General features: G+C 42.3%; 1 protein-coding gene across 1 annotated transcript in view; it reads left to right on the forward strand.

Annotated features, from left to right (window-relative positions):
• Positions 1-25,273, forward strand: part of LOC120985916 (AP-3 complex subunit sigma-2) — a 91,246-nt gene extending 65,973 nt beyond the window's left edge. Inside the window, exons 4-6 of the mRNA XM_040414137.1 lie at positions 9,746-9,817; positions 13,249-13,356; positions 24,121-25,273. Of these exons, the coding sequence (XP_040270071.1) occupies positions 9,746-9,817; positions 13,249-13,356; positions 24,121-24,249 (309 nt within the window). The 3' untranslated portion in view covers positions 24,250-25,273. The remainder of the gene's footprint in view (positions 1-9,745; positions 9,818-13,248; positions 13,357-24,120) is intronic.
• Positions 25,274-27,227: the final 1,954 nt, after the last annotated feature.

Here is a 27,227-nt window from a genome sequence, read left to right on the forward strand (position 1 = left end):
AAAAAAAAAATTGTCCCACACTACTGTGTAATGGACGAGTATGTGTGCAGGAAGCCATACTACCAGAAAACACTACACTTCCCGGTGGCGCCAGGCCCTGTCTTCCAATCCATTTTTAGCTAATCAGCATGTTTCTTACCTGTAACCAGTCAGCGGGCAGTTAGAGCTGCTGTCCCTTGTCGCTCACATGAGAGAAATACTGGGAGCAGCTGCCTGAGGAATTGTCAATGTATACATACAGATGTGGAGGGTGCCGAGTTCCCGCAGTGATCCGGAGCACAGTATCAGTTCCTGCTGCCCACGCCAGGATTAATGTTATGAGTGGCTGGGACTGAACGAACTATACATGCTGCAATGCTTCAGCGCTCCGAACTAAAAAAGAGATGGTAAAATTGCTTGTACTGGCATTATTGTGACCTCTGCCCAGATCAGTAGCTGCCTGTGCGTCTGTGTTGTATCTGTAGGGAAATGAAGTAAATATTTCCCTTTTTTTTTTTTTTTTTTTAAAGCGGCTTTGAGCAATTCAGTATTGATGACCTCTCAATATTTGATCATGGTGTCCATTTCCCCACACCCCTGCCAGTCATCTCTTCACAAGTGTACTAGTACAGTGCTGTACATTGTATAGTGGCTGTGATTGGTATTGCAGCACAATAGGACTGAACTGCACAAACGTCATGTGACCAACGGATATGATGACGCTGGCTGGGAAAGAGGCCTCGTTTCTCACCCGAGCGCTGCCACCCACTCAAAATATGCCTTAATATTGTGTCTGTGTACTCTAGATTTCAGGTGGATAGGGTATGACATCCATTTGTATTAATTGCTGGAAGCTCTGAGCGTAAATTGTAGCCAACTTTGCTTATGCCCCCCAGCAGCCACTTCTTTAGGGTGCCCAAGTCCGAGAAATGCCAATAAGGAAGATAAAGTTGAAATGTACAGTCAGGTCCATCAATATTGGGACATCGACACAATTCTTGTGGCTCTCTACCCCACCACAATGGATTTGAAATGAAACAAACAAGATGTGCTTTAACTGCAGACTATCAGCTTTAATTTGAGGGTATTTACACCCAAATCAGGTGAACGGTGTAGGAATTACAATAGTTTGCATATGTGCCTCCCACTTGTTAAGGAACCAAAAGTAATGGGACAATTGGCTCCTCAACTGTTCCATGGCCAGGTGTGTGTTATTCCCTCATTATCCCAACTACAATGAGCAGATAAAAGGTCCAGAGTTCATTTCAAGTGTGCTATTTGCATTTGGAATCTGTTGCTCTTAACTCTCAAGATGAGATCCAAAGAGCTGTCACTAACAGTGAAGCAAGCCATCATTAAGCTGAAAAAACAAAACAAACCCATCAAAGAGATAGCAAAAACATTAGGCGTGGCCAAATCAACTGTTTGGAACATTCTTATAAAGAAAGAACGCACCAGTGAGCTCGGCAACACCAAAAGACCCGGAAGACCACAGAAAACAACTGTGGTGGATGACCGAAGAATTCTTTCCCTGGTGAAAAAAACACCCTTCACAACAGTTGGCCAGATCAAGAACACTCTCCAGAAGGTAGGTGTATGTGTGTCAAAGTCAACAATCAAGAGAAGACTTCACCAGAGTGAATACAGAGGGTTCACCACAAGATGTAAACCATTGGTGAGCCTCAAAAACGGGAAGGCCAGATTAGAGTTTGCCAAACGACATCTAAAAAAGCCTTCACAGTTCTGGAACAACATCCTATGGACAGATGAGACCAAGATCAACTTGTACCAGAGTGATGGGAAGAGAAGAGTATGGAGAAGGAAAGGAACTGCTCATGATCCTAAGCATACCACCTCATCAGTGAGGCATGGTGGTGGTAGTGTCATGGCGTGGGCATGTATGGCTGCCAATGGAACTGGTTCTCTTGTATTTATTGATGATGTGACTGCTGACAAAAGCAGCAGGATGAATTCTGAAGTGTTTCGGGCAATATTCTCTGCTCATATTCAGCCAAATGCTTCAGAACTCATTGGACGACGCTTCACAGTGCAGATAGACAATGACCCGAGCCATACTTCAAAAGCAACCAAAGAGTTTTTTAAGGGAAAGAAGTGGAATGTTATGCAATGGCCAAGTCAATCACCTGACCTGAATCCGATTGAGCATGCATTTCACTTGCTGAAGACAAAACTGAAGGGAAAATGCCCCAAGAACAAGCAGGAACTGAAGACAGTTGCAGTAGAGGCCTGGCAGAGCATCACCAGGGATGAAACCCAGCATCTGGTGATGTCTATGCGTTCCAGACTTCAGGCTGTAGTTGACGGCAAAGGATTTGCAACCAAGTTTTAAAAAGTGAAAGTTTGATTTATGATTATTATTATGTCCCATTACTTTTGGTTCCTTAACAAGTGGGAGGCACATATGCAAACTGTTGTAATTCCTACACCGTTCACCTGATTTGGATTTAAATACCCTCAAATTAAAGCTGACAGTCTTCAGCTAAAGCACATCTTGTTCGTTTCATTTCAAATCCATTGTGGTGGTGTATAGAGCCAAAAATGTTAGAATTGTGTCGGTCTCAATATTTATGGACCTGACTGTATTAGATTGTGGGCCAGTCGCTGTGAAAATAGCAGGTTCTGCAGACAATAAGCCGTATATATGGGAGCCTTTAATATTGTTCAGTCCAGGAGCTGCTTCCCGGCTGTGCTTGTTTGTCACAAGTCACCTTTTCTTTCCTGATTGAAGAACACCTTGACATATAGATATATTTGGGTGAATGTATCATGAGGGTAATTTTTGAAGTCTGTTTTGCTTTAGTCTGCATTGGAGTGACAGACACCAAATTTGTAAAATATTGCATGTTGTTTGATCCATTTGGTTCTTTTGGATCTTTAAAAAAAGAGCTCTTTTGCCTAGAGATATTTACTCGTTTTACACCGTCTGCAACCATCTTTTTGCAACTTTTTAAAAAGTCAAATTTGATTAATCTGGTGTACAGCGTCCAACTTTCTCACCCATTTTCAAATGTGGCAAAAGCAGTATAAAGTGTATCACAGGCTTTAAAACATAGCCTTAAATGTCTCTATTAAAAATATTGTGGTTGATCCCTGAGTGCATACGTGTTTCATGGTGGTTGGCCTAAAAATGTCATTGTGTTCTGGGTAGAGGGGTGAAACAATTCCAATAATACAACTTTGTATAGAAAAAATACTGCGACTAACAGCCTTTTAAGATGGGATAGTTTTCACCCTATACCTCTTAAGAGGGGCATACCAAAAGGACAGTTTCTTAGAGGTCGTAGAAACTGTTCCGACCAGAGTGACTTTGCACACGAAGCATCTAAGTAAGCTGTTTCATCACTTCAAACAAAGAGGTTATCCTGACCAATTCGGTTGATCAATCTACTTTACTTCAGCCTTAAATGAAATATGATTCCCAACAAATGATTAGGGTCATAGGCACCTTTGACCCCGAATCACAACAGAGCCATGAAATCCTGGGACATTATTGGCCTCGGATTAAAACAGACCCAGATCTGGGTAAATTCCTCCTAGAAAATCCAGCTATTACTTTCGGACGGGGACAAAACATAGGAGATGCCTTGATGCACAGTCACCTTGAGATCCCTGAGAACAAGACTTGGCTAAGTAAAAGGAAATTGGAAACTTTCAGGTGTGGTAAATGTAAAGCATGTTCATATATTTCCACAGGCAAAACTTTCACAAATAGCTTTGAAAATAAAACCTATACTACTTTTTTTTGCCAATTGTAACACCAGCCGGGTTGTGTATTTAGCCCAATGTAAATGTGGACTCAAATATGTGGGGAAGACATGTAGAGCATTTAAGAAAAGGATCTTGGAACATATAGGTGACAGTCACAATAAGCGAGATAAACTTTTGGAGAGACTAGTGTTGTCCTGCCAAGCTGGTAGCATTTAATCAGTATCTTTTTCTATGATTTGAAACAATTAAAGTATACACTCACCTAAAGAATTATTAGGAACACCTGTTCTATTTCTCATTAATGCAATTGTCTAGTCAACCAATCACATGGCAGTTGCTTCAATGCATTTAGGGGTGTGGTCCTGGTCAAGACAATCTCCTGAACTCCAAACTAAATGTCAGAATGGGAAAGAGAGGGGATTTAAGCAATTTTGAGCGTGGCATGGTTGTTGGTGCCAGACGGGCCGGTCTGAGTATTTCACAATCTGCTCAGTTACTGGGATTTTCACGCACAACCATTTCTAGGGTTTACAAAGAATGGTGTGAAAAGGGAAAAACATCCAGTATGCGGCAGTCCTGTGGGCAAAAATGCCTTGTGGATGCTAGAGGTCAGAGGAGAATGGGCCGACTGATTCAAGCTGATAGAAGAGCAACGTTGACTGAAATAACCACTCGTTACAACCGAGGTATGCAGCAAAGCATTTGTGAAGCCACAACACGCACAACCTTGAGGCGGATGGGCTACAACAGCAGAAGACCCCACCGGGTACCACTCATCTCCACTACAAATAGGAAAAAGAGGCAACAATTTGCACGAGCTCACCAAAATTGGACTGTTAAAGACTGGAAAAATGTTGCCTGGTCTGATGAGTCTCGATTTTTGTTGAGACGTTCAAATGGTAGAGTCCGAATTTGGCGTAAACAGAATGAGAACATGTATCCATCCTCTGATGGCTACTTCCAGCAGGATAATGCACCATGTCACAAAGCTCGAATCATTTCAAATTGGTTTCTTGAACATGACAATGAGTTCACTGTACTAAAATGGCCCCCACAGTCACCAGATCTCAACCCAATAGAGCATCTTTGGGATGTGGTGAAACGGGAGCTTCGTGCCCTGGATGTGCATCCCTCAAATCTCCATCAACTGCAAGATGCTATCCTATCAATATGGGCCAACATTTCTAAATAATGCTATCGGCACCTTGTTGAATCAATGCCACGTAGAATTAAGGCAGTTCTGAAGGCAAAAGGGGATCCAACACTGTATTAGTATGGTGTTCCTAATAATTCTTTAGGTGAGTGTACATTAGAGGCAGTGATCTTGACTGACTCCTAAAACAAAAGGAGTCAAGATGGATCTACATCCTCAATACCACAACACCTTTTGGTCTAAATGAATGTATTGAATTTGCTTACTTTATTTAATTTTCTCAGCCTATAATTTCAGTTTACATTCTTTTTTTTTTCTTATCCAGTTTATCCATTATTTTCTTGAGGCTTCAGCCACCTCCCTTGTAATTTTACTCCTTCCCTATATATAACCATTTATCTGCCCTTAGCTTATGTATTTACTATTGCGCCTAACACGTGACACGCTAATCTGACTGGCGGAGTCTATAAGAATGACTGCGTCCCACCTGTGATCTCCTCCAGCGGCAGAGACGCGCCCCATATCGGGATTCTGACTAGACACGCTCACCATCGCGATCTACCCTTGGCCACATCACCTTATATCTCCGCACTCTTGGGCACGCAAATAGACTCTTGAGACCTCTCAATATGACTAGGATGTACACTCGCCTAAAGAATTATTAGGAACACCATACTAATACGGTGTTGGACCCCCTTTTGCCTTCTTAACTGCCTTAATTCTACGTGGCATTGATTCAACAAGGTGCTGATAGCATTCTTTAGAAATGTTAGCCCATATTGATAGGATAGCATCTTGCAGTTGATGGAGATTTGAGGGATACACATCCAGGCCACGAAGCTCCCGTTCCACCACATCCCAAAGATGCTCTATTGGGTTGAGATCTGGTGACTGTGGGGGCCATTTTAGTACAGTGAACTCATTGTCATGTTCAAGAAACAAATTTGAAATGATTCGAGCTTTGTGACATGGTGCATTATCCTGCTGGAAGTAGCCATCAGAGGATGGATACATGTTCTCATTCTGTTTACGCCAAATTTGGACTTTACCATTTGAATGTCTCAACAGAAATCAAGACTCATCAGACCAGGCAACATTTTTCCAGTCTTCAACAGTCCAATTTTGGTGAGCTTGTGCAAATTGTAGCCTCTTTTTCCTATTTGTAGTGGAGATGAGTGGTACCCGGTGGGGTCTTCTGCTGTTGTAGCCCATCCGCCTCAAGGTTGTGCATGTTGTGGCTTCACAAATGCTTTGCTGCATACCTCGGTTGTAACGAGTGGTTATTTCAGTCAACGTTGCTCTTCTATCAGCTTGAATCAGTCGGCCGATTCTCCTCTGACCTCTAGCATCCACAAGGCATTTTTGCCCACAGGACTGCCGCATACTGGATGTTTTTCCCTTTTCACACCATTCTTTGTAAACCCTAGAAATGGTTGTGCGTGAAAATCCCAGTAACTGAGCAGATTGTGAAATACTCAGACCGGCCCGTCTGGCACCAACAACCATGCCACGCTCAAAATTGCTTAAATCACCTTTCTTTCCCATTCTGACATTGTTTGGAGTTCAGGAGATTGTCTTGACCAGGACCACACCCCTAAATGCATTGAAGCAACTGCCATGTGATTGGTAGACTAGATAATTGCATTAATGAGAAATAGAACAGGTGTTCCTAATAATTCTTTAGGTGAGTGTATATACATATGAGGGGGACACCATTTCCCCTCCTGTCAACTGTGCTCATATTTATTTTACTTTCATATCTTTGGTAACCAATATATTTCAGGGTTTTATCACTTTCCCTGTTTTGTTATCAATATAATTGTGGCTTTATAGTATTATCCGATTCTACCATTGGTGCGTCCTCTTTTTACTTTTAGGAACGGCAATAGGTGAACATTTGGCATATATTTATTTAATCCCCCTACCATTACAGATCTTACTATAAGCATATTAAAGGGATTCTGTCACCAGGTTTCACCCCTGTCAGCTAAACATATGCTGATGTTCAGGGCCTCATCAGGATTCCTAATGTGGTCTTCTAAATGTGATCCGTAGCCTTATTTTGCTAAAAAAACTGGTTTTACTAACCTGTCACTCAAAGAAATAAGGTGCCCCTATATGAATCCTGATGAGGCCCTGAACATCAGCTTATGTTTAGCTGACAGGGGTGAAACCTGGTGACAGAATCCCTTTAAGTCCCCTGATGAGCCCTGACACACTAAGGGCAAAACGCGTTGGAACAGGGACACGTTTAGTATGGGGTATTCAACACCCCTACAGATATTTATATATACCTAATTCTCTATATTAGGGTCTGTTTTGTGTTCTCCTCATAATACATTTTCATTTTTCATATAGTTGTACTCCACCTTCTTAATATAAAAGGTTTTTGGCTTATTCTTATTTATTATTTTCTATATTTTTTGTGTCATATTGTGGTAACGGATATATAACATCAACTTCCTATAGTTGGAATTTTCGCCCCTCCTGTATCCTAGGGGATACAGGAGGTTCTTAACACGTGATTGCCCCTATCGGGGCAGCAATTCCGTTTTTAGGCAGGTTATTGAGCAATAGTGTGGGCTTTAGGGTCAGATATCACATTTTGGTGATATATATATTTTTTTAACAGTGACATTAAAAAGGGACCTTTCCTCAGTGTAGCCCTAGTCTAATTATGGCCCTTTTTTTTATTTTTTCAAAGACTCCCCCCCCAGTACGTCATGTGTTGTTCCAATCACCGGCGGGCGGTGATTGGAACACGGTGCCTGCTCAAATCATTGAGCAGGCACCATGCCTAAATGCGCGAGAGGGGGGTCCCACTGCCTTCCGGTGAAGAGCCTGTGAGATCCAGCCCCCTGGATATCACAGTCCGGAAGCTGTATGTGTAATACACACAGTATTATTCATACAGCCAATGCATTCCAATACAGAAGTATTGGAATGCATTGTAAAGGATTAGACCCCCAAAAGTTCAAGTCCCAAAGTGGGACAAAAAATAAAGTGAAAAAAGAAAGTTGAAAAAATTTAGTTTTCCCCCCAAAAAATTAAAAGTTTCAAGTAAAAATAAACAAAAGCGTCATTTTCCCCAAAAAAAGTAAAAAATATTGGTAAAGAATAGGGGGGGGGGGGGAGTATACATGTTAGGTATCGCCGCGTCCGTATCGACCGGCTCTATAAACATATCACATGACCTAACCCCTCAGATGAACACCGTAATTTTTTTTTATAAAAACTGTGCTAAATAAACCATTTTTTTGTCACCTTACATCACAAAAAGTGTAATAGCAAGCGATCAAAAAGTCACACGCACCTCAAAATAGTGCCAATAAAATCGTCATCTCATCCCGCAAAAATCATACCCTACCCAAGGTAATCGCCCAGAAACTGAAAAAAATATGGCTCTCAGACTATGGAAACACTAAAACATGATTTTTTTTGCTTCAAAAATGAAATCATTGTGTAAAGCTTACATAAATAAAAAAAAAAGTATACATATTAGGTATCGCCGCATCCGTGACAACCTGGTCTATAAAAATATCACATGATCTAACCTGTCAGATGAATGTTGTAAATAACAAAAAATAAAAACTGTGCCAAAACAGCTATTTCTTGTTATCTTGCCTCACAGAAAGTGTAATATAGAGCAACCAAAAATCATATGTACCCTAAACTAGTACCAACAATACTGCCACCCTATCCTGTAGTTTCTAAAATGGGGCCATTTTTTTGGGAGTTTCTACTCTAGGGGTGCATCAGGGGGGCTTCAAATGGGACATGGTGTAAAAAAAAACAGTCCACCAAAATCTGCCTTCCAAAAACCGTATGGCATTCCTTTCCTTCTGCGCCCTGCCGTGTGCCCGTACAGTAGTTTACGACCACATATGGGGTGTTTCTGTAAACTACAGAATCAGGGCCATAAATATTAAGTTTGGCTTGGCTGGAAAAAAATTATTAAAATGGAAAATCTGCCAAAAAAGTGAGATTTTTAAATTGTATCTCTATTTTCCATTAATTCTTGTGGAACACCTAAAGGGTTAACAAAGTTTGTAAAATCAGTTTTGAGTACCTTGAGGGGTGTAGTTTATAGAATGGGGTCATTTTTGGGTGGTTTCTATTATGTAAGCCTCGCAAAGTGACTTCAGACCTGAACTGGTCCCTAAAAATTTGGTTTTTGAAAATTTCTGAAAAATTTCAAGATTTGCTTCTAAACTTCTAAGCCTTGTAACATCCCGAAAAATTTGTTTGGGGTAAATTTGGTATTTTTTTTATGCAAAAAAATTTACTTTTTTGACCCAATTTTAGCAGTGTCATGAAGTACAATATGTGACGAAAAAACAATCTCAGAATGGCCTGGGTAAGTAAAAGAGTTTTAAAGTTATCAGCACTTGAAGTGACACTGGTCAGATTTGCAAAAAATGGCCAAGTCCTTAAGGTGAAATAGGGCTGCATTAAAGGCTATGTTTTAAATGGTGGTAGTCTGTGATACACTAGTTATTTACCACCTCAGTTGACCTTGCCCTCTGACAGGCTATTAGTCAGAATGGTGATTCTTCGAAAAGCTGTATAAAATCACAAAATGTCACAAATTGTTGCTTACATTTTTGCCAGAATTTTTGTCTTTTTAGTTTTGTGTCATTGACTGAAAAATTCCTCCCATTGTGCAAATTGAATGATGCCATATGCTGATTACCTGTGTATGGCAGTGTTGTATATCACTGACTTGCATTACATCCAAACAGGCTCTTAAGAGTCATCTCTCCTTATTACTTATAGGGGATCTTCTTATGTGTGTAATGGCAATGTCTTATGAAAGGCAACTGCTCAGTGAAATCTGTTCACATTTAAGAATTTGCTATTAACTTGTTTGTTCTATACTTGCAGGTTTTTGTTGAAACTTTGGATAAATGCTTTGAAAATGTTTGTGAACTTGACCTGATATTTAATGTGGAGAAGGTGAGTTATGAAGACACTCATAAAATACATTATTTTGCCATTTTTATCATTTCAACAGAATGTGTCGTGTAAAAATCTTGTTTATCCTTAAAGGGTTTCTACAGGTTCCAACACTGGGGTTTCGACACCAGGACCCCTGCCAATCAGCAGCCTTCTCACAGCATTTCCTAGGCCAGTGACGACACATTCATCGGCCACAACCATGGCCTAGGCATAGTTTAGCCCTATAGAAGTGAATGGGGCTGAGCGTGATAACAAGCACAGCTGCTATACAATGTACGGTGCTGTGCTTGTTAAGCTGTGAGAAGGCCGCAGCGCCCACAGTAGTGCCTGTCCCTTCTCAAACAGCTGGATGACAGACCCCCACCGATCAGATACTGATTACCTATCCTGAGGATAGGTTGTTAGTTTTGAAATCTCGGAAAAACCTTTTAAAGAGCATCTGTCCACATGATCAACCCTAATAAATCAGACATGATGCCTGGTAGGATTGCTGACAAAAATTGTATATTTCTTATTTCTGTAGGGTCAATAGTCGAGATATGACTTTTTTTTATGCAAATTGCCTAGGGACTGGCCTTAGTAGCAAGAGCACTGCTAGCGCAACACCCCTGCTCTCTGTACTTCCATTTTACCTTTGATTGACTGGGCTACACCTCTCATCTAGCCCTGTGTTCTCGAGCGATCGCCAAGTTGGCCCAGTGACTTGGCAAGCTCAGGAAGCCGCATCTGATCCACTGCGCAGGCTCCGAGTCATTGAGGCGACTGGTATGATGGGGGTCTGTTATGCTGACAGATGCTTTTCAAATTCATAAGGAACCACTTCCAAAAGGCCATGCTAGCAAAATGGTTCTCTTTCTCCGAAAGATACCTCTTTGCATATTTTTTAGGCCAAATACGCGGTGTCTCACTCAATGTGGGCCATGGTGTTTTTTTTTTTTTTTTTTGTTTTTTACAAGCCTTTAAGAAGTGCTGAAAAATTTAGTGTTTGAAGGAGTAAAGTACTTTATACATCTTGAAACTCACTTTCTTTTGTAAGAAGAGTCTTGCTGTTTGTCCACCTGCTAGTTGTGGCGGTGAATGTTTTTTGGCCTCGCTGCTCAGCACACAAATATAGCATTACCATAGCAATAGCACAAATTCCTTCCTTTGTACGTGCTTACAGACCTCTGTAATTTGTCCATAACCTGGCAATAAACTAATTGAAGACAAATTAGATAATATATGCTGCAGTAATTAGAAGTGAAATAGCAGGTATAAGACCGGTGTATTACTGTAGGTTGCGATGCTTTTATGGTTCCTGTGGTTCTGTTATCTCTTCAGATAAAAAAAATGCTGACATTCGTTTTGTCTTCTCACTTGAAAAAAAAAATTGCATAATACAGAATTTTGCTCCCATGACCTTAGAATATAGCTTTATGAACTGTAACAGCCTGAATTATTGCCTCAATAAAGTTAATATGTTTGGAATTATATTTAGTGGATTGTAGCGCGAACATCTAAAGGGGTATTCGGGTTATGTAAAGTTATCTCCAATCCACAGGATACCGGATAACTATTATATGTCCTATTCCTGGGGCCTCCTACGATCATGAGATTGGGGACCAAGTACCCCATAATGGCCGGTCTGTTATGCATACAGTGCTCAGGTATCGCTGAAACTCCCATGGAAATGAATGAAGCGACTGCTCACATGCCCAACAGTCTGCTCAATTTATTTCGGGTGGCTCCACGGCATACCGGGTCCTCGTTTTTGTGATCAGTGGGAGTCCCAGCAGTAGGACCCCTGCCAATCTAATAGTTTTTGCATATGCTGTGAATGGGGGATAATTTTACATAACCCGAATACCCTTTTAAAGGGGTTGTGTCACTTCAGCAAATAGCATTTTTCATGTAGAGAAAGTTAATACAAGGCACTTTCTAATGTATTGTGATTGTCCATATTGCTTCCTTTGCTGGCTATATTCATTTTTCCATCACATTATACACTGCTCGTTTCCATGGTTACGACCACTCTGTAATCCATCAGTGGTGGCTGTGCTTGCCTACTATAGAAAAAAGCACCAGCTGATGTGAGTTCCCACAGTCCCGGCCACCAGAGGCGAAGGCACTTTTTCCTATAGTCTGCAAGCATGACCATCGCTGATGGATTACAGCGTTTTTGTAACCATGGAAACGAGCAGTGTATAATGTAATGGAAAAATGAATCCAGCCAGCAAAGGAAGCAATATGAATAATAACAATACATTAGTAAGTGAATAGACTTACTGATGTTAATATTTCACTTTTCGTTTCCTTGGGGGTACTCGGTTCAAACTTCTTATCACAAGTGAAAAGGTTGAGAACCATTGATATAGACTACAGTCTCTATATGGTAAAAGCAAGTAGCACATAAACTTCAGTCACTGCATGGAAGAAGCTTGCCCGTGCTGGCAGCCAACTATCCATTTACAGACTTAAAGAGGACCTGTTACCACTCCTGACATGCCTGTTTTAATAGCTACTTGCATTCCCCATGTAATACCAATTCTGGAACATCTGTCCTTATGACTCTGTGATGTGCCATTCCTTTATTATTTCTACTAACAGTTATGACTGAATTGCTAGCAGTCTGCAGTAAGGGTACAGAGGGGAGGTAACCAGATTGGGGCGGTGTCCCTGCACATTGTGAGAATGGAAGCACTGACTGGATTAAGTGAGACTGTGCAGGGCCCCCCCCCCCCCCCTCCCTCTCTAAATCTGGTTACCTCCCCTCTGTACCCTTACTGCAGACTGCTAGCAATTCAGTCATAACTGCTAGTAGAAATAATAAAGGAATGGCACATCATAGAGCCATAAGAACAGATGCTCCAGAATTGGAATGCAAGTAATCTGTGAGCATCTAGCACCACAAGGACTGCGGTGAGTTTCTCTTTCTACAACCCTATTGGGCTTTTAGTTATTTCATGGGTGGCAGTGGCCAGCCATGTCACAGTGAAGAGGGAGAGAAACTCTCCCTCCTTCTCCACTGTGCGGCCGCTTATGAGAGCATGGCGTGCGCCATTATCTCTGGTTGGGACTGATACTAAGCTGTGCAGTAGAATAACTATACAAATGATATCGAAGTACCAAGACAATAAAAGGTATAAACCGGTCAATTTTACCGCATAGGAAACGCCATACAAAACGAAAACCTTAAAACTGTGGCAGAATTGCAGTTTTTTTTTCTTTTCAATTCCACCCCATTTGGAAAAAAAAATTCAGCTTCTCTCTAGATTGTAAGCAAAAGTAAAAGCTGCTATAAGAAAATACATCTTGCCCCACAAAAAAACAGACCTCATATGTAAATGGAAAAATAAAAAAGTTATGGCTCCAAAGTCGCCATTTCCTCAAAGGATGAAAACATACTGGTAGATATACAATCAGTGATGGGTTTTCTCCTCTGCCTGCAGGTACATTATATTTTGCATGAAATGGTGATGGGCGGGATGGTTCTGGAGACAAATATGAATGAAGTTGTTGCTCAAGTAGAAGCTCAGAACAAACTTGAGAAATCTGAGGTGAGTTTCCATGAAAAACTATATCACCAGCATCAGAGCCGATGCCTAACTGTGACAAATGTTTAGTATACACTATACACATTGGTATACAGTATACACTATACTTGCTATGGCCACATGTTGACAACCATTGAATGTGGCCCTAAAAAGCAGTGTTATCAGCATAAACTTATTGCACTGTAATAATTGGGTTTCAGTACATTTGCCAGGTTAGGCGATGGCACGGCCCGTGGCCTCCCCTTTAACCAGTTGATTGTCAGGTGTGACGGGTGTCAGACCCGCCCATCTGATATTGAAGAAGAGCAAGTGCTTAGGATTACATTGTTTTCTTAAAAGTTTTACAGACTTTGAATGGATGGGTTGTGTGCATTTAGAAAACAAGTTATCCCGGCACTAGTTGTTCTTCAGTGTGCCGAATAAACCAATATAGCGTGATAAAAGCATATTCTTATGCTGTATTGCTTTACTAAGCATATTGAAGAAGAGCAACTGCCGGGATAACTTGTTCAATTTGCACTACATCCCTTCCATATGCACTGCCAGAAGCCCGAGTGCCGACCAGATCTTCTACGTGCATTACCTCTCTGTTTAAACTACCCTTGAACAGGGCTCAGGAGCCCATTCTAGTTATTGATGGGGGCCCCAGTGATTTACAGATTTATCATCTGTCCTGTGGATAGGTGATAAATGTTTGTTGTAGGATAACCCCTTTTCCATTTCATCACCATGATGGACACACAGGAGATTGACCCATGACCTTTGTAGGGGCAGGAACAGAGAAGAGGTTAAATTGCCCCCTCCCGCCACCACTCCTCAGTGTTCCTTTCCCTACTGAGGCCAGGGGCGGAGAAGAGTCTCCCTGCGCGCCAGGGAGATGAAGAGGAAATTATTCTTTTTTTTAGTTTTTTCTCATCTCCAGGAGGTTCTGAGGACGGTCTCCTGGTTTTACCTTAGCTCCAGACGGGAGCTCCCCAGTCCGCCGGCGGCCACGTGCTTATGCTGGGGATATCGGGAGGACTCGTTCCGGTCTATCTGAAGCCTGCTCCCGGGCCGCATAGTTCCTCCTCTCCCGGGCAGTGTAGCAGCCGGCGTGCGCGCACGCCAACGTCGAGGACAATTGACGTCACTTCCGGGTTCCGGTCATGTGACCCAACCCGGAAGATCTCTGGGACGGAAAGCAGATAAAAGCGGGCAAGCCATGGCAGACGCTGATCTGAGGTTTGAGTAAGTACCAGTTTCCACTGGCACCCCCAGCATGTCGGGTCCTGAGCTACAGGGTTCTATGGAACTCGATGCCCCCATTTTGCCTTTCGTAAGTTCCCCTGGTGGGACCCCCATTTTTTATTAACTTACTACATTCTTGTTGTATTTTTCTGACGGCTCTCCTCCATTCTTTTTTCCATATCTCCAGGTAAAAGAGGCACAGAAAAAAATTAAAAAGCCTCCACGTTGCTTAACTTGTTCAAAAAAATTACCTGAGGGATATGCTAAAAAATTATGCAAAGACTGCATTTCGGAAGTAATCCGCCAGGAACAGCCCTCACTTATGGAAAGCATCCGTTCGGTGGTACAGGAAGAGCTGAGAGCCGCCAGGTCCGGTGTATCTGACCTTCCCCATCCTCAACCCCCTAAACGCCCAAGAGTAAAAGCTCCCTCCTTTCCCGATTCGGATTACATGGAGGATGAGGCTCCCTCCTCCAAAACATGGGAAGGAGATGTCTCCCTTTCCGAAGGAGAAATTTCGGAGGGCGATAGAACATTTTATTTCTCGGCGGATGAGATGAATGACCTGCTAAAAGCAGTCCGTGCCACCATGGGGATTGAGGAGGCCCCCAGGTCCCATTCAATCCAGGATGAAATGTTCGGGGGGGGCTGCGGGTTAAAAGGGCAAGAGTATTCCCCATAAATGAAAATATCAGAGACATGGTACTAGAGGAATGGTCCGAACCAGAGATAAGACTAGGAATATCTAAAGAATTCAAAAATTGCCTAGTATTTGACCCTTCACAGTCAAAATTATTTGACGAAATTCCAAATGTCGACATTCAGGTGGCCAAAGTAAATAAAAAGACCGCCCTGCCATTCGAAGACGCGGCCCAGCTTAAGGATGCGATGGAACGTAAAGCGGATGCTCTTCTAAAAAAAATCATGGGAGGCTTCCATGTACGGGCTTAAAACTAATATAGCGACCATGTCTGTAGCCAGATCCATGTTCTTATGGCTGAACGAACTGGAGAACTATTTAATGAACAAAACCTCCACAGAGGAAATTCTTCAGTCATTGCCGTTATTAAAATCTGCTACAGGTTTCTTGGCTGATGCCTCGGCCGAATCTATTAGATTCAGCGCCAGGGACGCGAGCTTGTCTAATGCTTGTCTAAACCTCCAAAATGAACCTTTGCTTGATCCCCTTTTCGGGGGAATACGTTTTCGGGCCTGTCCTAGATAAAATCTTAGAGAAGGCTGCTGATAAGAAGAAGGGCTTCCCAGAAGACAGACCCTATAGAAGAAACCAGTCCTTTCGTCCCTACTCTAGCCAAAACAAACCCTATAGAGGCAAGGGCAAATCAGGTAGCTGGGCTTACCCTAAAGGAGGTAAAGGAAGGGGTTTCCTTCTCAAACCCCAGTCTAAGTCTGTTGACAAACAATGACGCCATAGTCGGGGGGAGGCTGAGAGACTTCCTTGGTCCCTGGGAGAGAACGACAAAAAGACCATGGGCTCTGGAAATCATCCAGTCGGGATACAAAATAGAATTCACCTCTATCCTCTAACAAGATTCGTCATCACCAAAGTAGGCTCCAGGTATTCCAAGCAAAACATTATTTTAGGCATCCGGGAACTAGTAGAAAAGGGAGTAGTAGTTCCAGTCCCAGTTTCCCAGTTAAATCAGGGATTCTACTCAACTCTCTTCCTAGTAAGAAAGAAAGAAAGATCCTTTCGCACAATAATAAATGTAAAACACTTGAACAAATTTATCCTGTACAGGAAATTCGAAATGGAATCCCTGAAGTCGATTATCCCCCTAATAAACATGGGAGCAGTCATGTGCTCGATCGTTTTAAGGGACGCATATGATCACATCCCAATCCATCCCAACCATCAAAGATTCTTGCGATTCGCAGTTCACGACTTACACAACCGGATCCTTCATTTCCAGTTTACAGCCCTCCCGTTCGGGATCTCTTCTGCCCTGAGACTCTTCACAAAACTGGTAATAGAGATGGTAGCCCCTATGAGACAGGAAGGACTCAACATAGTACCTTACCTGGGCGATTTCCTAGTCATAGGCGACTCGACAAGACTCCTGCTACCACACTTAGAAATATTCTTGTCCCGTCTGTCAGAGCTGGGCTGGATTGTAAACAGGACAAAATCTGTTCTACATCCTTCTACGAGCATGAAATTTCTAGGTGTAACCCTGGACTCGCAAAAGCAATAGACCTTTCTCCCTCAGGCCAAAATCCAGTCCCTCAAACAGAAAGCCAGAAGATTCCAATCAAAAAGAGAATGTTCTATAAGAGAGGCGATGAGCCTCTTGGGTCTCCTAACTTCCTGTATCCCCTCAGTAGAATGGGCTTAGGCCCACTATCGTGTCATGCAAAACTGGCTTCTGAATCAGTGGAACAGAGAACTAGGATCCTTAGACATCAGATTGCGGATCCCAAGATCTGTGAAGATATCCCTATCCTGGTGGATGGTGGAGAGAAACTTGTCCAGGGGAGTCCCATGGAACAAATCCCCGTCAATTACGGTTCTCACGGATGCCAGCAAATCAGGCTGGGGGCAAAGGTCAAGGACAGATACTACCAGGGCTCCTGGGAGAGGGAAACGTCTGGAAGACCCTGAATGCAGCCAGGGGGTTTCTAAAGAACCACCACGTGAAGATCCTAATCGGACAACATGACTACTGTTTCATACCTCAGACACCAGGGAGGTACACAGTCAAAAAGACTCCAGAGCATTGCGGAAGAAATATTCTCCTGGGCAGAGAAAGAAGTGAAATCTATCTCAGCAGTCCACTTGAAGGGCTCTCTGAATCAGGAAGCAGACTTCCTCAGCAGACAGAAAATAGACCAGTCGGAGTGGTCATTGAAATAGGAGGTGTTCGAGACAATAACCAGAAGATGGGGCCTACCCATAATAGACCTGCTCGCCTCAAGAAAAAATACAAAACTAGGAACATTCTGTTCGCTAAACCCGTGAGACCACCCCTGGAGAATCGATGCTCTCTCACTCATATAGAATTGGGGTTTGGCATACGCCTTTCCCCCTCTCCCCCTGATTCCGAGAGTAATTCAGAAAATCATGGAAGGAAGGACGACAGTTATACTGATCACGCCTTTTTGGCCAAAGACGACCTGGTTCTCCCTACTTCAGAGATTGGCAATAGAGGAACCCTGGAAGTTACCTCCCATCCAGGACATTTTTCATCAAGGTCCTATTCTTCATACTCCTCCACAGTTCCTCAATCTCATAGCCTGGATCCTGAGGTCACCATACTAAAACACCAAGGTCTCTCTGACAAAGTAATTTCCACAATGAAATGCTGTCGGAAGAAAGTAACATCTGCAATATACCTAAAGATATGGAAGAAGAACCTAAGGTCCAGAAGATCCTTGACTTCTTGCAGAATGGTCTGGAGCTGGGACTTACACCCTCTACACTGAAAGTGCAAATCTCAGTACTTTCTTTGACACCAGTCTCGCTGATCATAGGTGGGTTAAGCGATTTAGTAGAGCAGCAACCAGGTTAAGGCCCTCCCTAAGATCTCGTACTCCTACCTGGGACCTAAACTTAGTCCTAAACAGACTTTGAACCGCTGGAAGACTGCACAACAAAATTACTCTTCTTCAAAACCACCTTTCTCATCGCCATCACCTCGGCCAGAAGACTGGGAGAAATACAAGCACTCTCCATAAGGGAACCATATCTGACTATCTCCGACGATAAGATTGTTTTGAGACTGGATCCGGGAATCCTGCCCAAGGTAGTTTCCAACTATCGCAGAAGCCAGGAAATCATCCTCCCCTCCTTTTGTGACAAACCCAAAAATCAGAAGGAAAGCGACTTCCATACTCTCGACGTCAGACGTACCGTAATAAAATATCTGGAAGTCACAAAAGACTTTAGGAAATCTGACCGTCTTCTCATCCAGTTTGCGGGGAAAAATAAGGGCTTAAAAGTTTCTAAGTCCTCTATTGCCCGAATGATTAAAGATACCATCTCTCTCTGCTACAAACTTCAAAACCTGGATCCACCCGCAAACGTTCGAGCTCACTCCACTAGAGCAGTTTCCACCACTTTTGCAGAAAAAGCAGGCGCTTCCCTAGATGACATATGCAGGGCAGCCACCTGGTCAAGCATACACACCTTTGTTAAACATTACCACTTGGATTTATCGAGGTCCTCCGACCTTTCATATGGACGCAAAGTCCTTCAGGCGGTTGCCCCCCCCCCCCCTAATTGTATAATTTTATAATTCTCCTGTGTGGCCGTTATGGTGATGAAATGGAAATCCGGAATTAGACTTACCGGTAATTCTGTTTCCATGAGATCACCATGACGGCCCATAATTCCCTTCCCCTTTCTTTTGTTATTGGTATGAAGTAATACCTTGTTGTTTCCCTTTTTGAGGTATGACGTAATACCTTGAACTATTGTGTTATGAGTCTGGCACTTAGTAATCTTTGAAACACTGAGGAGTGGTGGTGGGAGGGGGCAATTTAACCTCTTCTCTGTTCCTGCCCCTTCAGAGGTCATGGGTCAATCTCCTGTGTGGCCGTCATGGTGATCTCATGGAAACAGAATTACCGGTAAGTCTAATTCCGGATTTTTCTCACTTTGCATTACCTCCATGCAGACAGATATATGAAAACAGGTGACCAATTATATAAGGCGTCATTTGCCCTTAGTATCACCTTCTCTTCTAAGTCACTTTTCCATTATGCGACTTATACATTGTTGCATAATTACAACTCTAATATTATTTTATTATATTATTGCCAATCTGATTAATTAATTTGACATAGAATAGCATACAGGTATTTGATATAATGGCTATTGTATTCCTTCCTGATAACTGCCTGCTCGTCAGGGTAGTTGGGAGCTGCAGTTACGTAAAGTAATCGCCTCCACTGTGTGGGGAAGAGCAATGGCTGCTGCAATCCCCTTACAGATTAATTGTGTCTGGGCAGCACATCCCTGTTTAGGGCTCATGCACACAAATGTATTTTCTTTCCGTGTCCGTTCAATTTTTTTGCAGACCGTATTTGGAACCATTAATTTCAATGGCGCCGCAAAAAAAACAAAACGGAAGTTGCTCCATGTGCATTCCGTTTCCGTACGTCCTCACGTCCTTTCTGCAAAAAAATAGAACATGTCCTATTATTGTCTGCATTACGGACAAGGATAGTACTGTTCTATTAGGGGTCAGCTGTTCTGTTCCGCAATATACGGAATGCACACGGACGTCATCCATATTTTTTGCAGACCGCAGAATACATACGGTCATGTGTATGAGGCCTTACATTGCACCATCTGCTGCCCTGAAACTAATATTTAGGTGTCCACATGAACGTTGATATAGCCAGAAGAATGAGCAGTTTGCCTGTTCCTTGGGTGATCTGTACACATGCCAGTACCTAACATTTGTTCCTAATAATCGTCCCAACTATTGCCTCGAGTAATTCCCAAGTATCGTACAAAGTTAGAAAGCACCTCCCGTGTGGCTGAGCTGCAGTACCAGCCTCTGGATAAGAGTGGCGCTGTTTATGAAGGAAAACACACCTGCCCTATCTGGACTCTGCTGGAATTTACAACTGTCCATTATCTTTAATGAACTTACTAGATAAAAGTACTTCCTTAGATCATGTGTCACAGATGGTTTTATAACCTGTTATGTCATATACTTTATGAATGCCTCTTTTTAGTGAAGGGCATTTGTCCACAGGCTTCACTTCTCTTTTAAACAACCTTTGCTTTAGTTTTAAGCATATTTATTATATCATTATCAGTTGTGAGTTAATGTCATTTCTATATTAATGTGTACTTTACCCCATTCCTGGTAGTATCGTTTATGCTTAGAAACTCTTACTTTACTAATGACCCTCCTCTTCATCATGGTCATTAACCCCTTTGCAACCTGTCATGTACAATTACATCAGTGAGCACAGTGAGTTGATGCTCAATGCTATAATGACAACAAATAAAACGGTCCTCTGACCAAAAAATCCCTTTAGGGGTCCTAACTATATATGTATCTAAAACTCCATCTTTTATTAAATTCACTTAAAACTGCTATTATAGAAAAAAAATGTGTATGATGAAAATTATCAGAACTAAGCAGAGGGTATCCGTTTTAACACCAGTATATGGCAGTACTAAGGGTACTTTCACACTTGCGACAGGACGGATCCGACAGGCTGTTCACCCTGTCGGATCCGTCCTTCCGCTATTTCGCCGTGCCGCTGGACCGCCTCTCCATCCTCATTGACTATAATGGGGCCGGGGCGGAGCTCCGGCGCAGTTCGCGGTGAGAGGCTGCCGGACTAAAAAGTCGGACATGCAGGACTTTTAGTCCGGCGGCCTTTCGCCGCGCACACTGCCGTGCTGCACCGGAGCTCCGCCCCCTGTCCCCATTATTGTCAATAGGGACGGAGCGGCGGTCCGGCGGCACGGCGAAATAGCGGAAGGACGGATCCGACAGGGTGAACAGCCTGTCGGATCCGTCCTGCCGCAAATGTGAAAGTAGCCTTAGATATGTGCTTTTTGTTGCAACATTGTGTGTGATAATAATAAATGCTGCTTGTTGAAAACGGAGCGGTGTGTCGTTTTTTTATTATTTAAATATCATCACCTCCATATAGAACATTTTTGTATATTCACTTTTGCACCCTATATGGTATTGTGGTGTTTAGTGTAATGTGCTGCTGGTAACAGCAACAATATGTTCTAGGGGTGGTTATTAGCAGTGTGATTCAACTGCGATATTGATCGTTTGATGTACTATCACCTACACATTTGTAATTCACTGCTATGTTAGTATAACAGTAGTCCGTTCAGTGCTTTATTTTATAGCACTATTTTGTTAATAAACACTGTTTTCAAGGGACGAACAGTGTGTTATTATTATGTGATATCATAGAACATATTGTTGCTGTTACCAGCAGCACATTACACTATACACCACAATACCATATAGGGTGCAGTTGATATACAGTTGATATACAGAAATGTTATATATGGAGGTGTTGATATTATAATAATAAAAAACGACACACCGCTCTGTTTTCAATAAGCATCATTTATTATCAAACACAGTGTTACAACAAAAAGCACATATCTTAGTACTGCCATATACTGGTGTTAAAACTGATTGTACAGACTGTGGGACCCTTTTCCTCTGCCTATAATTTGATCAGCTATGTTTATCTAGTTCTGTATCTGGATAATTCAAAAATGTATCCGGCCTCAGTACAGCATAGCGATGGTGTGCTTAGCACTGTTGTTTTGCAGCTTTTAGGGTCCTAGTTCAAATCAGACCAAAGACAACACCTGCGTGTTCAACTCGTGTGTGTCCGGCAATGGCGAATCCAATGATCTCTGGCAGGCTGTTCTCTGCCTGAGCAGCCTGCCCGAAATGTTTTACCAGAGATGTGAACGTGGCCTTACATGGTTAAACTGTCACTGGAATATCACACTGACTCCTGTTGCCACTAGGAATAGGTTTACTTGACCTTCTGGCAGTTTGTATCCCTTATTGGATTGTGAAAAATAGCTGTAGCGAGATGATTTTTCAGTAAGAGCTGCTTGGACCTGTTATTCTGCTCAGTATTACTGGCACTGTTCTCTGTGGTATTTTGACCTGTAAGTGTCTGCTCTTGCATTGCATATTTCACAATTCAGCTTGCTTTCTGTGCTGGTTGATAGTGGTCTCTGTTTAACCATTCTGAAAAATAGAGGGTCAATGCATGTCATTGTTTACTTGCATTACTTTGGGGTCAGTACTTGGTACCATTGACTTTCTGTATTATTTTCAACAACATGTTGGTAACCTGGATTACATTGCAGAGACCAAGAAGTTAGAATTTCCTGTTCCCGTAACATCATCTTCCAGTTTGTTTTATGACTCATTTTACCATTTTTTTTCTGTACTATTCTGGCATTTACACATTTCTGTAACTAGCCTGGTAGGAAAGGTTACATAGGGTATTACTGAATAATAAGCAAAGAATATTATAAATTCAGATAAATAGATTCCATTAGGAAGGGTCTTTTCACATTACACCTGCAATGTGGGTCAGAAAAGTTCCTGGCGCATATGTTACATGGACCCTTAGTCCCCTATTATACTGATGGATACTTCTGAGTGAGTATCTGTATGGGGTGCTGTTGTTTTACTGCATGGCACAGCGGCCTGTGCTATTCCATACAGAGCCGGTAAACAACTATGGGGGACAGATGGTACTTAGTGGCATCTGTTAAATGCATTCTCCTTAGGTGCACCCTGCCACTCAGTGTGAAAAGTACCCTAGTTTTGAGGACCACAGCGCTGTAAATAGGAAGGTGTCTTCATTAGTGTTAAGCAAACTTTGTGTTTCAAGTTCGGCGTACAAGGTTCAGGTTATCTATGAATTCCATTATGGATTCCACTACCATAACTTATCGTCCGTGGTAGCGGAATCCATAACTGAATTCTTAGATAACCCGAACCTTGTACGCCGAACTTGAAACACAAAGTTCGCTCATCCCTAGTCACCGTATATCAAAGATCTAGGTTGGTTTTCTGATGACTAAGTGTTGGTAAGTATTGATGGAATGTTTTCTCTCTCCTTGTAAAGTGTCGCAGCAGCACTAGAAGCTGAGAGTACGCTATTTTGGACCATTGATATACTCGTGATCTAAATTTAAACCTAGAAGAGAAGTAGGGAAAATCATAGGAAAATTTGTCAGTCTGCAAGTTTCTCATACAGTCCGGCAGAGAAAACAAGGTTCCATCTTCTCTTGATACTTCCCACTACAGTAAGCGCTAATCAGATCTATCAGCATATTATGCTGACCAGTAACAAAGTATGGGGGACACATACATTTTCCTATTTGTTCCCCTCGGCTCTATGAGCTGCTGTGTATCTGGTTATGTACGTGGCAGCTGTCAGTCTCTAGTGAGAGGTGTGGGGGGAGCATGCACCTCTTGAATACGGCAGACTCCTAACTAGGAATCTGCAGTATTCTTTAATGACTCCTATTCGCCAAACAGCACTATTTTTGGCCCATTTGAGATAATAGGGATATGGAACTGGCAAAAGACGTAACATTAAACTTCTGACATATTCTTTTATTTTAAACTATTACTAGTTTGTGGGGAATTTCTGCAAGGTGTGCACTGCTGTGGGTCATGGCAGACGGCCTTCAGTACTTCCATGCTTGAAGCTCATGAATTGCAGCTAGCGTTTACTGTGGCTCCCAAAAGGCATTCTCCCTATGTAACCTAAATTGTGCCAGGTAAACAATCAGATGTTGCAGGTGTAAACCTTCATCCACAGGACAGATTTATTCACAAATCCCTCTCCATCCTACTAGTCATAGTTTATTTGAGGTGCCATGTCTAAATGCCCCAATATCTAACTACATTCTTTGCTGGCATAGGATAGTCTTAACAGATGAACAGTTTGGTCATCCTGAGAAGGTTTTTCTGCTGTAACGTGATCATTGTGCAATGTCTAACCATCCTTGTTTTGTTTTTTCCCTCATGATTTTTACTTCAGACTGGATTTTCTGCAGCTCCAGCCAGAGCAGTTTCTGCAGTGAAGAGTATGAACTTACCAGAACTACCACGACATATAAATATTGGAGACCTCAACATCAAGGTCCCTAACCTTTCTCACTTGGTATAATAAAGGCTGGGTTCAAGTTGTACTGGTACTTGCCTGCATCTCCAGATTAAACTCCGGACTGTTTCATTATTATTTACATTTGGGGAATTAATTGTAGGCATGTTATAGAATAAGAAAAACCATAATCAGGTATATATAACACTTGTAGGTAGACTGTTTTATGCTTAAACTAACAGTTTGGCGAACTGCACAACAATAGCAAATGATGAATGTAGAAAGGAAGTGTTAGTGGCAACTTTCATAAGAAACGAAATAAATGATGTACTTGCACATTCTGTGACACTGTGTTTGCCATTTGACACAGGTGGCAATGGTATCTCCCAACATTATGAATCTGAGAGCCATTCCCAACTTAATTTAGGGAATAATCTCTTGGCCATTAAATCAGAAGCATGGATAAATGCTCATGGTTTGATACCTGCATAGTAGATGGGACTGCAAAATAAAGTTCACCCTTTAGTAACAATGTAAGCTCTGTTCACAACCATCCCAAAAGCTTTTAGATTCCGTATATTTGTGACCATAACTTTGCAGAACAGATGTAGACCCATTCATTTCAATGGGGACGCAAAAGATGCGGACCGCACACGGTGTACATATTCCGTTATGTGGCCCCCAAAAAAGATATATTCTTGTCCGCAATTGCATTTCTATCCTAGGGCCGGTCGTTCTGTTCCGCAAAATGCGGAATGCACACAGCCACTATCCGTGTTTTGCAGACCGCAAAATGACCCCTAAAGCAAATAATTGTTTGCTTATATAGCTATCTCCACCTATTATTGCTAAACTGATCTTCTTAGGAAATGAATAAAAAGGGAATGTAACCTTATCTGGTGATTTAAGTTACACATTTGTATGTTTTATTTATATATACTGTTATTGAAACACTGACATTTGTTAGGCTAGAAAATATTCTTATAATGATTATAGTAAAATCTGTTTTCCATCTGTGGATGTTTAGTATTTTATGTTAATAAATGACCTGTAGAATGTTAAAATTAAAAGCAAGTATGCTATTAAATGTGCCATCGAGTTGATTTGTTGATTGCATTAACTACATTTGCCTGAAAATTAAATATCTTTAAATACTGCATCTACAAGGAGTTGTTGGAATTGAATGAAACTTTCTGTGTGTGAATGTATCGATGATATATGTTCCATATTTTTCACCCTATAAGACACACTTTTTTTTACCTAAAAGTGAGGGGGAAGTGTCAGTGCGTCTTCCATTATGGAAGCGACCATTAGTACAGTAGTACTGGGGAGAAGTAAATACAGCGCTCCCTGTGTGGGCTCTGTACTCTCTGCTCCCTGCTCTTCTTGTGCTGGTACCGCATGCTGTGCTGTGACCTGTATCCTGCGTGAGGACATAGGTGCACTCTGTCACCTCACACTGTGCGTCATTGGGTCACCTGATCTAAGGTCTGATTGGGGGTTTTATTAACATTGGTGATCTGAGCTGAGGTCTGTTTGGGCGTCTGAGCTGCGGTCTCATTAACTTTGAGGGTCTGATTAACATTGGGCATCTGATCTGAAGTCTTTTTAGGGGTCTGAGCTGAGGTCTAATTAACATTGCGGGTATGAGCTGTGGTCTGAGTAACATTGCAGGTCTGAGTAACATTGGGGGTCTGATCCGGGGTCTGATGAAAAATGCAGTATTTTTCGCTTTATAAGATTTCCCCCAAAAAAGTGAATTCTAATGAGCACTTCCAATATCGGAGCACTCACTAGTATACAGGAGGTGTGGGGAGCAATGAGTGAAGCGCTGCCTATACTAGCCGCTCTCTGGTCTCCTTCGGGCCTGGAGAAGAGCAGGGAGTGTGACTGCAGGAGACACCGCCAGACCTGCAGAGTAGTTGCAGAGCAGGAGAGGTAAGTTAATTTATTTATTTTAGCTGTGGATCTGATAATTGGGGTGTAGTCTGTGAATATGATATGGGGGTCTGAACTGAGAATCTGATATGGAGGTCTGATGAAAAGTATTTTTTTTTTCCTATTTCTCTCCTCCTAGGTGCATCTCATTATCAGGTTTGTCTTATAAAGCAATAAATGCTGTATTTTCTTTTCTTATTTTCCTTCTTTTAAAACATGGTGTGTCTAATGTGCAGGTGTGTCTCATACGGTTAATAATATGGTAACTGATTAGAGTGAAAGGATATCTTTATTGGGGAATACTGTACAATTGAAAGGAGGCTCTAGTATACTATTGGACCGCCTGTAGCCTGGATAGAAGATGAGATACGGTAGGGCATGGAGACCTACAGATTCCGTATGGTGTTCTGTGGCACATTTGTCCACAGATGTTGGAGCTGAGCTTCTAGCTCCTGCACACTTGTGGGTTGCTGAAGCTGGGGTCTCACCTTCTCCCATAAATGCTTGATTGATGACAAATCTGGAGACCGGGCAGGCCAAGGAAGTGTTGCAACCTGGTGGAGACATTTCTGGGAGAGCTGGGTGCGGGTTGAGTATTAGGGTCCATTCAGACGTATGGGGCCGGAAGAGATCCGGACAGCACACAGTGTGCTTTCCGCATCTGCATTTCCGGAGTGCGGCCCTGATCTTCCGGTCCTATTCTTGTCCGCAATTGCGGACAAGAATAGGCATTTCTATGGGGTTGCCGGCCAGGTGTATTGCGTATCCGCAATGCACTACGGACGTCTGAATGGAGCCTTATAATGTTGAAAAATGCCATTGGGAAGCCTTGCTATGAGAGGCAACACATGTGACCACAGGATGTCCTGCACATATCAAGGGTGCTGCTCGTGTTTGTCAGTGGATCAAACGATCCTCTCTACTGGTGGTCTGTCTGGGCCATTTGAAGCTTGTTCCCAACACATCCTAGGGCCTCTTGAACACAAACTTTTTTTTTTCCCGTTTCCGTTCCATTTTTTGCGTTCCGTATACGGACAGTATAAATTACCATTCATTTCATTTTAATGCATCAGAACATGTCCTATTATTGTCCGCATAACGGACAA

This window comes from Bufo bufo, chromosome 1, assembly GCF_905171765.1.
Source record: "Bufo bufo chromosome 1, aBufBuf1.1, whole genome shotgun sequence".
Classification (NCBI taxonomy): Eukaryota; Metazoa; Chordata; class Amphibia; order Anura; family Bufonidae; genus Bufo; species Bufo bufo.